The sequence below is a fragment of the Suncus etruscus genome, chromosome 4 (genome assembly GCF_024139225.1).
Source record: "Suncus etruscus isolate mSunEtr1 chromosome 4, mSunEtr1.pri.cur, whole genome shotgun sequence".
Lineage (NCBI taxonomy): Eukaryota > Metazoa > Chordata > Mammalia > Eulipotyphla > Soricidae > Suncus > Suncus etruscus.
In genome coordinates this window covers 41,982,164-41,994,648 of record NC_064851.1, presented here as the reverse complement: position 1 = coordinate 41,994,648, position 12,485 = coordinate 41,982,164, and the positions used below count along the sequence as shown (strand labels likewise).

The following is a 12,485-nucleotide window of genomic DNA, read 5'->3' as shown; positions in this document are numbered from 1 at the left end:
TAGATGCACCTTCTTCCAAACTGCCCCATGCTGTAATTCGCTGCAATCCAATCAGTCAACATACCTGCCATTAAAACCCTGAAGCGTTTCTTACTCAAACCACAGCCTCATTCAAGTCCCGCCTCATTTCCTCCCACCCTTTTTATCCAGGCCCTTCTCTTCAGGCTGCCCTATTGGCTCTGCGTCGACTCACGCAGCCTATCACAGCCAATCAGAGACCTTAGCCTGGACCTGTTGGCCAATCACCGGCCAGAGACCAGGCAACGCCCTTTACAACACCCTCTCCGCTCCTACTCCCCACCCCCGCATCTGGCCTTTTCTCCGCAATCTGCAGCTTCAAACTCAACCAATCAGCGTTCAGAATTCAGAACCCACAGCTCCAACTTCAACCAATCAGCCGTTGGGGATTTAGAACGCAACTCAATTTTCGCCCCGCTCGGCCCCCACGCCTGCCAAAACTAAAGGGTCGCGAATCCCGAAGGAGAGGAGTCCCCACGAAGCAAGTGAGTGGGCGCGGGACGTGGCCCTGGGTGCGAGTCTGCTTGCTGCTCAGAACCAGGGTGCGGAGTTAACGCTGTTCAGAGCCGAGAAGGGAAGGGAAGGGAAAGGAAGGGACGTAGCAGGGCTGAGTGACCGAGCCGGGCTGATCCGTTCTTTAATCTGGACGGGGCGTTGGGAAGGAAGAGGCCCGCATTGGTTGCAGATCGACTTTGCAGGGGTTGTTTCCCGCGAAAAAATCGCGACTCTGGGTAGACACTGATTCTTGGGGAGGGGGTTCTCTGGATTCTGGCCTTCATATCCCTTAACCTCCACCCATCAACCCCCACTCCTCTTGACTGAGGCTTTGCGATTTTTGGAAAAGTTAGATAGCTTAACTCAAGAGTTGATTCATCTCTTACCAGGACTCCTAATGAGAAATAAATGCTGTTGGGAAATAAAAGATAGTACAGTAGATCCTTGCACGTGGCCTTTTTGGGGACCCCGTTGGCTCACATGTGGTCCTGAACCACCACCACCAACCACCCCCATATTCTAAGTGATCCCTGAGCACAGTCAGGAGTAAGCCTTGAGCACCACCAGGTGCTCGAAAAAGAAAAGAAACAAAACCCTGTTAACTTACCAACTAAGTCAATCTTTGTGAAATCCCTAACTTGTAAACTAAAGAGAAAGAAAATTCCAATCTGTTGCCTTCGGACCCTGGCAGCTCTAGAATGGCTCTTGGCGCCCATGCCGTTACTTAGAACCTTAGTCTGAGCTAATTTCTGCTAGCATTAGCCATTCTGCTCTGTTTCTTCTTACCTCTGGAGAAATGCAAAATGATAAGTTGGCATATGAATACTTTTGTTGTTTTTGTTGTTGTTGCGCTGCTGTTGTTAACAGCAGTTTTTCAGCAGTTTCAGACACATCACAGATCTACATTCTTGCTCCATTAACTTGGAGGCATGTCCCTACTGTGTTTACTTAACCAGGACCTTGTTCACCCCCCTAGATGCCTTCTGTGCTTCCACAAGACTTAGAAACATTGTGGAAGTGGATTGCAGGAAGTGGCAATTACTTTTCTATTGGTCAGACACCTGCAGCCACCCTTGACTATGCTTCAATTCACATACCAGCCTTGTTGCAGACACCTCTCCCTTCATATTTCCTGAACCTGCACTTAGCCAAAACTTTAAGCCGTCCATTCTGATGATAATAAGTCGACAGGTTAATTTTTCTCTTTGAATTTAATATTTGAATATGGAGTTCACCCCACAGATAATATGTTGGAATCAAACTAGTTCATCCTGACTCAAAACTGCCTTGACTTCTTTACAGAACATGATTTTTAATGAGAAATTAAAAAATAATAACTTATAATTAAAATCCTTTTGATTTTTCTCCAACTTTATATATCACCACTTACTTAGTTTGCTACTTTATTGTTGAATAAGGTAGGGAATGTTCATTGACTAAAAAAATGTGCTGTGGGACTGAAATGATACATATTACAGTGGGTAGGATACTAGAATGGCCAGTATAACTAGTCAGTATATTAGCATAGCCAGAAAAAAACCAAGTATAGCCAGGTGTGGCCCAAAATAAACAAAGCAGAAAATGGCCCAAAATGTTATTCAAAGTGCAAAGAAAAATTGGTCAGACATCCTGAAATTATATCTGCCTGCGCACTTAGATATTTTTTAAAGCTATATTTACACTGATTCACCCTTCCTTCCTAAATGAAATTACCTACTGAAAGAGTAGTTGGTGAGAAGAAAGAACCCAAGGGGGATGGAGGAAGTAGGGAAAGAACGTCCCCTTTTTCATGGTAAGTGAGGGAAGAAAGAGGTAGGAGGAAAATGAGAAATCTTACTGAGTGAAAAATTATGGGAATGTGGTGCTTCCAGGAAGAAAGGATTGACTCTCTTCTCGCAGTATATAAAAACTGCAGAGCTTAAGAAAATATTCACTGGCCTTAACAATTTGAAGGTCAAAAATGACTTGAGCAAAAACTACCTTATAGATTAATGGGATACAAAAATCAAATTGGACTCAATTAAAGAATGTAAATTGAAAAAAAGGAGACAAGACCAAAGATCCTTTTTTTTTAAGTGTTGCTTTCAAGTAAAAGTGAGTAACCAAGGAAAGTTTTGGTATGAATCCTCTTCATGAAAAAACCTGAAAAGCAGGAAAGAAAATCAAAGAGTTTTTTTTCGGGGAAGGGGTGAATAGTTGCTTGCTGATAGTTTGGGGTGGAGAGTACAGGTCATGAGATTTCCAGATAAAATCCCTTTCAGGTGCAAATATGAAGCTGTTTTGAAGACAGAAAATGAGGCCCCATCCTTTTATAAAAAGGAGAAGATTTCAACAAAATAGGTCATGGTAAAATGAAAGATTCTGAGATTTTCCCCTAGGACACACCCAGATTATCTTTTCTGTATGCAGGGTAACTCTAGGCTAGGCCAATTTGGAAGAAGCCCTGCTATAAAATCAACTATGTACAGGCAAATGGGTTCTTTCTCCACCCTAGAAATTGGTCCACATCTCAACCTTTTCCTGCTTGAGAAGCCAGTGTTATCTTTTAACATCCCATCCTCACTTTTTTGGGGGAGGGGAGTTTGGGTCACACCCGGCAGCATTCAGGGGTTACTCCTGGCTCTTCGCTCAGAAATCAATCCTTGCAGGCTCGGGGGACCATATGGGATGCCGGGATTCGAACCACCGTCCTTCTGCATGCAAGGCAAACACCCTACCTTCATGCTATCTCTTCGCCTGCCCCCCCCCACTTTTCAAAGTACATTTTAAAAAGTAGAACTATTTTGCTTCACTAAAATGATTTATTTTTGCTTTTTTTTTTTTTTTGCTTTTAACTAAAAGAGATTTGTGTATGGAATATTGAATACATAGAAGAGATAATGATCTGGAAATGTCAGGTGTCTGGTGCTGAATGGGTCATCTCTGTAGACCCTAAATTTATCCTGAATGGTCACAGTACTTTGAATATAGAAGAAAACAATGCCTTGTGGCAAAACCCTTAACAAATTGCAATTAATTAGCTACATCAGAGAAAGACATCAATGAGACAGGTCTGCAGTAGTCAAAAGGGACAATGGAAAAATATTCACTGTCCAGCAAAAGAACAAAAGCCAATAGTGCAAAATCTTCCAGAAAGAATAAATTTAAAAATAAAGCAAGAACACTGAAGACAGAAGGTAAAGTGAAGTTTGCTGCTTTGGGTATAGCAGTTCAAAAGATACTGGAAAGTTTGCTAACTATGTATGGAGTTTTTGAAGGAAGTACAATTCAAAAAATAATCTAAAATTCAGGCGTTCTATATATCAAGGGCCTCCTGTATTTTCTTTCAAATAACTTTCTAACATGTTTATAAAAATCTTAAGTTTTTTGTGCTTTTATTTATTATACCTAAGTCTCTTACCAATATGATTCTGAAATTTGAGTGGTTTTTTCAATGTAATTATTCTGCATTTTTTGTACCTACTTAACATAGAACTTACATTTAATTTAATACTTTTGGGAGGGGCACACCCAGAGGCTCTCTGGGTTACTCCTGGCTTTGTGCTCAGAAATTGCTCCTGGCAGGTTCAGGGAACCATATGGTATCCCAGGAATCAAACTCTGGTTGGCTGCATGCAAGGCAATGCTCTACTCACTGTGCCCCTAATGTAATACTTTTACTAGAGTAGGGTTTTCATTTTTGAATTCGCAGTATCTTCAAAGATGTCCAGTTTTAATGACATGCAGAAAGTGAAAACTTTTTAAAGTTTTTAAAGTGAAACTTTTAAACTATTAAAGTAAAACTCTAAAATCTGGTGATGAGAGATTTTATCAAAAACTCAGTTATCATTTATTTTTGTTTTATAATAGTTTGTGTTCTAACATAAGCAAATATGTAATAATAAGGTAAGTAGGTGTCATATGTGTTTTTTCTTTAAAAATTTTTTTATTATGTAGCATGTTGTGGTCCCACTGGAGATTTGGCTCACTTGGAAGAAACACAAAATTCCTGAAGACAATTTTTTCCTCAACAATCACTGGACTCCCTACTTCTGCTGTAGGTATTGCTTATCTCTTACACATAAAGTATTGCTCATATTCTGTGATATCAAAATATGTCATTGTTAGTGGAATGAATATTTTTATTATATAAACTCACATTGCCTTTTGTGTGGGTTAAAATCAACTAAGAAGCTGCTCTTCTGTCTCTGCAGCAGGCATTAAGTTGGACTTGTGTATTTATTATCTGATTTATGTCCCCAGGCTTCTCAACTTATAACTGTTCTGTTTTTTAGAAATGAGAAAGTGGATGAAGATGGTGTGAGGGTACAGCCGGTAGGGCACTTACATTGCACAAAGCAGATCTGGGTTTGATTTTTGATGCTCTCTATATGGTCCCCAAATTCATCAGGCATGATTCCTGAGCACAAAGCAAGTAATTCCTGAGCACTGCTGAGTTTGGCCCACAACAAAAATCAGGAAAAAAAATTTTTTTAAAGAAGGAATGAAAAAATGGAGATAGATTTATTCACAAGGTTAGTCCACTTGAAATAAAAATAACCAAAATGGCATGTGCAACCCTTTTTGGATTACATTCAAGAAGACAGGTTCTGTCTTTTTTCATAAAAAGATTTTAGAGTAACTACATATGCAGGCTTTGTGACTTCCTATTTAGAGGAAGTGTGAGGTCCAAGTCAGGTAACAGATTGGAAAGCAAAACCAAAGAGTAGGTTATTCCCAGGAATTAGTAATTTACGTGTTTGTTTTTCCCCAAATAAGTTAGTAGCTTGGAGAAGAATATGAGAGTGTTTCTGAAGGACTGCTCTGAGGTGAATAGGATCAGTAAGTAGAATTGCTTATGAAAGCCAGAATAATAGTACACTGGATAGAGCATTTGCCTTGCATATGACATACCTGGGCTTAATTACTGGCATTTTATATGGTCCTCTGAACACCACCAGTAGTAAATCCTGAGTAAAGAGCCAGGAAATAAACCCTAAGCATTGCTGGATGTGCCCCAAAATATAGAAAAAAAATGTATCACCCACCAGATAAAATGCATGGACCAACCTTAGAGACTTGATCCAATCAATGAAGATCTAAAATTATGTTTTTAAAGACAATTGACAGACTATAAATATAGGTTTATGATAACAGAGGAACCTTTGTTAATTGGGTATAAAAATTTCTTTGAAGTTATATAAGAAATTGTGCATTATTGTCCAGAGATATACACCAAGTATATGAAGTTTAGGATTTGCTTTAAAATTAGTTTAGTTCTCATCAAAGAAAATAAAAAAAAAGGAGAATGAAGCAAATGAGTCAAGATCTTGAAAATTATGGAATCTGGATAATGTGGAGTGAGGCAGGAAGGAAGAAAGAAGTGTGATATTTAGTGAAAAAAAATAAAAAGAAAGAAAGAAGAAAACCCCAGAATGAAATCACTACTCTCTGTTTAATATCTCAATTATAAAAAAATTTTAAAATGTTTATTCAATGAGGAAGGAAGCAAGGAAGGACAGAATTTTAGGGGCCAGAGTGATAGTCAAGGAGGTAATGGCCAACTCAGGTCAATTTCTGCCATCCCATATGTTCCCCTGAGCACTACTGGGAGTAATTTCTGAGTAAAGTCAGGAGTAATGCAGCATTGCTGGGTATGGCCAAAAATTTCAAAACAAAACAAATTTATTGTACATTTACAACAGACCCAACATCTCTTTACCACTGTTTTTTGTTTTTTTTTTTTTAATCAGGCCAGGTAGAAAATACAGGTTTCAAGGGTGCATACTTTGCATGTACTTGGGAACAGGTCAAGTTGAGCCCCTGGCATTTGTGACCCTGCTAGGCCCAACACTTCCAGGTGGGTCTCGTGACCAACTTCACATGGCTGTGACCGATGTGGCCAAAAAAAAAAAAATGCTAGGAAGGGCCCTGGGATCTCCTGAGCACTTCTTGGAAAGTTATCTAAATACATTTTGATAATCTGAGTGGCTTTTTTGAATGGTATATTCAGGAAGTTGTTTTCATCCAGGATGTAAAAGTGTTTTCAGGTTGCATAACACAAAGTATTTATAAAGTCAGAGTGCTGGACAAGAAAAGAAGCAAAGTGGCAAACCACATCACTATTTAGATCAGAAAACTTCAGATGGATTTTAATTCCACTTGGAGAGGTTTAACTTGCTCTTACGTTATTTATTAAGTCTTGGTGAGGTTTGACACAAATAACGCCATTTTGGGCCTGTTTGTTTATTTTAGCTTCACTTCTGATGTAAAGCTATTCATACTCTTTGTTGTATATCTAAAAGAAACTTTTCTACGTTTTTACTGGGCACAGGTATTAAGTATGTGGTATGTACCAAAGAGTGGGCTTTTCTACTATGGATATAATCTATTTAAGTAGTTGTTAGGCAATTAAGGGTCCAAGCCATTCATTTTCCTATTACAAATGAGGAAATTGAGTTTAGAGAATCTACTTGCTGTTGCAACTAATACTTTATGCTAGATCTGATTGACTTGAATAGGAGAATGTAAACACACACTTCTGTGTCAAGTTTATGAGGAGCTGTGCTTAGACTTGCTCAGGATCTAGATTTGCACTTCTTTGTGGTATAAGTGCCTATCTCTTGATTTTAAATTCAGTGTCCAAGAGTTTGGCTTGACTGGAGAGGTAAATATGGGGTTGAACTCAGTAAACTCATTTAATCAGTTTCTTGATTATGATCTTGGTCCCAGTTTTCAAAGAAAATAAATCAGTCTCCTTTTTTTTTTTTTTCTTGACCTGACCTCATTCCCTGATGTTCCAGTCTGTACATATTCTATCAGTTGTACAGTTTAAAGAAACCCTTTTATCACTAAAGGCACATATTCACAGTTTCAGAAAAGATGAAGTCATGACTCACAAAAATATACAGAAAGAGTGTTAAAGATTTTTATTTGGTAGAACAGAACAAAACTTATATCTCTTCAAAGGAAAATAACACAAATTTATATGCAGTAAAGAAATTGAATTGTAAATGAAGACAAGCTAGTTTTTCAGCATGGAGAAAACTCAATCAAAATTATAGACCAAAATCCACATATCTACGAGTTACCTTCAGTTTACAAAAGTGCAAATAATTCTAATAATTAAATTCTAATTCTGTTTGCTTAACCACATTTTTATTCTTTTTTTCTATAATATATTACCTGTCATAGAAATTCATGTATTTTCCTTTCACTCATTTCTTTCATCAATGTATACTAAATAGCTATAATATTTAAGGCATAAGAATTATACAATAAAGGAGCAAAATATGTGTTGCTTTAAATTTCAGCATAGGTCCAGGGGAAAGTGTTGAAGTTCATGATTTTGGAACCTGTTCAATTCCCGTACTTTAGGGTTGGTTTCCTGAGCACCACTTGAAGTGAATCCTAAACTCAGTGCTGAAATTAGGTTTTTGGGTTTGGGGAATGACCCAAAAATCAAAACAAAACCAAAAATTTTACTGAAATATATGTCTTTGAGCTATAACATTTGTTCTGTATAACTTGGTCTACAGTTCCCACCTTACATTTCCACTTACAAGCTTTATTTAGTGTAAACCACTTTGGTCACAATAAAAATTATTTTAAAAAAGAAGTGAAAGAAAAGAAAGAGAGAGAGACAGAGAGAAAGAAAGAAGAAAGAAAGAAAGAAAGAAAGAAAGAAAGAAAGAAAGAAGGAAGGAAGGAAGGAAGGAAGGAAGGAAGGAAGGAAGGAAGGAAGGAAGGAAGGAAGGAAGGAAGGAAGGAAGGAAGGAAGGAAGGAAGGAAGGAAAGAAAGAAAGAAAGAAAGAAAGAAAGAAAGAAAGAAAGAAAGAAAGAAAGAAAGAAAGAAAGAAAGAAAGAAAGAAAGAAAGAAAGAAAGAAAGAAAGAAAGAAAGAAAGAAAAAGATTGATTTTCAGTTTCTGTTTTTATTAAATTGCGCCAAGATTCTTCTGTAACTCTTTTTTTTTTGGGGGGGGGGGCACACCCGGCATTGCTCAGGGGTTAACTCCTGGCTGTCTGCTCAGAAATAGCTCTTGGCAGGCACGGGGGACCATATGGGACACCGGGATTCGAACCAACCACCTTTGGTCCTGGATCTGCTGCTTGCAAGGCAAACACCGCTGTGCTATCTCTCCGGGCCCCCTGTAACTCTTTTAAAAGAAAAAAAGTTTAATTTAGAATTCCTTTACCCTTACAGGAGCATTCTTTGATTTTCCTATGCCATCTAGTGGCAAATATATGTAATTTGTCTTTTGTTACTAAACCTGGGAAAAATATCTGGAGAATCTAAGATAATTCTGTTAATACGCTTCCTTGAGCATTTTATCCAAAAGAAAAAAAAAAGGACATTACTTCAGAATATCCTGACATTTCTTTTCATTTTTATTGGTCTTTTATTTTTCTTTCTTTAAATTAAATTATTTTAATTTTTAAATTTAATTTTAAGATTATTCATAATGCTCTTCTGGAAGACATATTGACCTCTGGAGAATTTGCTATAATTTGCTATAATTTGCTATAATTTACTTCAGGCTATTTCAGAGATTAAAAGTATGAGAAGAAAAAAGATTTAGGATTTGGTTTTGTGCTTTTGGTCCTATTATTGGTATAAAATGAGAACATTGGTCTTTCATTTTCCTCACCAATTGAAAGAGAATTACTTTAATTTTTTATTAGAAAATTCTTTGCAAAACTTCTAATCATTTTAATATCCACCAGCCAGTTAAAAATTAACTCAAAGTTAATTCAATGCTTTTAATGAGCAGTATAGACATAATTTTAAGATTAAAGAACTAAAAAGTTGTTGCTACGTTTAGGTTTTAATATTATTTTGTCACACAACTAGCTGTTCACATAGCATTCCTGACCTAAATGTCCGCTGTACATTTTTTGGTTCTTTTGTTTTGGTTTTTGGCCACACTTGGCAGTGCTCAAGCATTGCTTCTTATTCTGAACTCAGGAATCACTCCTGGCAAGCTCAATCTTGAGATGCTGGGGTTCAAACCCAGGTAAGCCACGTGTGAGGCAAGCATCTTACCTGCTGGGCTATCTCTCAAGCCCCTTTAATATACTTTTATAGAGGTAGCATTCTAATACATTTTTTTATTATTTAAAAAAAGTCCAGAATACAGTAGTTATGACTATGGGTCATAACCCAGACTGTCTGGGTTTACATCCTGAGTTATGTTTGTTTTGCTTTAAGTTTTGCTCTGACTTTTTTAGTAAACTTGGGGAGATTTTATATATAAAATATGACACCCTAGCCTCTGTAGCTCAATTAGCAAATGACAATAATAGAACAACTACATGGGATTGTGAACATTAAATGAGCCAATTATGTAAAACACTTAGAAAAGTGTCAGGTATATACTCAATGCTCAGTAATGTTACCTACTGGAATCCCTTACTGAGTAGTTTAAAAAAGGGTTATTTAGAACCCTTTATTGATTTTTTTTTTAAGTTGAGTGTTTTCTATATAGCACAGAGTCATCTTTAGAGCATGAGTCAAGTAATTTTTCGCAACTGACTTTTTAGGATCTGTATTGTTGTTTTTATTATATTTCATATCTTTAAGTTGATGTACCTTATTCAGCTAGGATGATATTTTTGGTTTGGGGGAGTGAGAGTGGCCATTCGTGCTTTCTTTACCTAGCTCTGGAGGTTTCATTGGCTCACCAATGTCAGTGCTATGATGAGTGGGACTGACTGGCACTGCCACCATAGCCCACGACTTACAGAGAGGGCAGGGGATGGGTTTTGTTGCTGGGGTTCCAGTCTGAATTCTCTCCTATGAACATGTGGGGTTTGGGTTTTGTTTGAAGCCACATCTGGTGGTGTTCAAGGGCTGTTCACAACTCAGTGATGAGAACCAAGTGAATGTGTGGCATTAAACCAGGAATGGGATATCTGCACAGCAAGCTGTGCTCCAGCCCTTTGAGAGGTCTCTAGATCTGAAGATTGCTAAAAGAAGCATTCCTAGTGCAGTAGGTGGCAAATGGACACCTCTTCAAAATTTTCATTGGACTCTCGGAATTTTCTTTATGATACTGCTTTTTCTAGGTAGGGGAACAGGACATTTTGACTAAAGAAAATTAATGTTTATATTTTTCAGAAATTGTCTTCAAAATTCAAAAATGCAAAACGTATTGAAGGACTTGATAAAAATTTGTGGTAAGTATCTTAGAATAAACAATAATAATTTGGTAAGGTTTTCCCATCTTTTGTGTATTCTAGCTAAAATGATTGGCCATATGTTTTGTACCTAAAAGTACTAATTTTGTGGGGGGAGGGGAAAAAAGTACTAATTTTATTTCTTCTATTAAATGGAAGGAAGTTCACAGTCCATGTACTGATTTATTTACTTAGCAAAGCACCAAATCCCATGTAAGATATTGGAAATAGAAAAAAGGTCAAGTATGATTAATGCCTTATCAGTAAACTTTTCTAAGTGATTCTATTCATTGTTTCATTAAGACCAGAAGATGGTTAGGAAAATATATCTGTGGCTAGAATTTTAGTATTTTGAGATTTATATTTGTGAGAAACATTAAGATCTTTTGCACTTAGGAATCATTATATTAAGTTAGAAAAAAAAAAGCATTTTGTGGATGGTAAATTTTAATCATTCCTTTAAATTGTCTATCTTAACAAGCTAAGTTTTTATTAGAGTATATATTAATATTAGTCTTTTAATTATAGGATTGAATTTACCAAATTGTCTGCACACCCTTCTATTGTGAATCTTGGCCAAGGGTTTCCAGATATTTCCCCTCCGGAATATTTAAAAGAAGAATTATCAAAGATTGCAGCAATTGATTCCCAGAATCAGTATACACGTGGCTTTGTAAGTATAAATAGACATGGGCCCTGAGCTTATTTTTTCCCTAATAATATTTTTATTTGAGCACCATGGTTACAAACATGTTTGTAGTTGGGTTTTAGTCATAAAAAGTACACCCCCTTCACCAATACAACCTTCCTATGACCAATCTCCCCATCTCCCTTCCAGCTCACTGATTCTGTCCACAGCCACTGTTACTCTGTTGAAGAGACTTTCCAGTGAAGTTTTCATTTTGCCTACCAAGTTTTTCAGTCCTGTTATTTCAGTTTGTAGTTTTCTTTATTTCTATTTTAATATCCTTTTGAATTTTTCTTTGTGGTTTGTTCAGCTCACTCCCTGCTTTCTTTGAGTTCTAAGAACATCTTCTGTATTTCTTCTCTTAGAGTCCTTATCTGAAAGGCTTAATAGGTGGTTACTACTTGTTGGGCCATCAAAATTGCCATTTTCATTCTCTATGCATGGTGAAGGCCTGTGTTGTTTCCCCATTGTCACACTTGTAGTATGGTGGTGTCTATTTGTTGTGCTAGTTTCATTGACTAGGAGATGTGTGTAGTCTCTGAGCAGAACAGCTAGGCTTCTCTGGCTCTGCTCTTTGGAGGCAGTTTCAACTCACTTTCTTTGACTTATGTTCAGTGGGGTCTTTTGGGCAGGGTGGGTCCTGGCACTACCAGCTGGTCAGATGACACCTGCATTGAAGTGCATGTGGTTAGGACCAGGCTCCACCTTTGGTTGAACTTGTTTTTTGTATTGTGTTGTGGGAATGTGCTTTCTTCATTTATATGAGTGGCTTTTTTTGAATCAACTGACCTGTTTGGAGGAGAAGAGCCCACCTTTGCCCTTAGCAAAGGTGTTCCCAGGATAAACCTGCTTCCGTCTCTTCCCCACACCTCTCTTGGCCCTTCCTTACTGTCGTTTCAGGATGAAAATATGATTTTAAAAGAGGAGAATTCTCTCTCAAGACATTTCTGTTGTCTCTCACTAACTCTAGTATTATTTTAGCAGTAGTCTTTCATTTAATAACCTGAGTTCCCTGCTAGATACTTTCTTCCTCTCTACCTGATCCTAATCTCAATCTGTGATCAATGCCTAGGCTTTTCAGAGATTTCCTTGATTCTACTCACAACGGTGGGGGGAGGCGGGTTTGGA

General features: G+C 37.4%; 1 protein-coding gene across 2 annotated transcripts in view; it reads left to right on the top strand.

The window, feature by feature from the left end:
- The first annotated feature begins 430 nt into the window (after window positions 1-430).
- Window positions 431-12,485, top strand: part of KYAT3 (kynurenine aminotransferase 3) — a 36,262-nt gene continuing 24,207 nt past the window's right edge. For both annotated transcript variants that reach the window (XM_049772443.1, XM_049772442.1), the window contains exons 1-4: window positions 431-503; window positions 4,450-4,549; window positions 10,611-10,669; window positions 11,198-11,342. In XM_049772443.1, the coding sequence (XP_049628400.1) occupies window positions 4,451-4,549; window positions 10,611-10,669; window positions 11,198-11,342 (303 nt within the window). In that variant the 5' untranslated portion in view covers window positions 431-503; window position 4,450. The remainder of the gene's footprint in view (window positions 504-4,449; window positions 4,550-10,610; window positions 10,670-11,197; window positions 11,343-12,485) is intronic.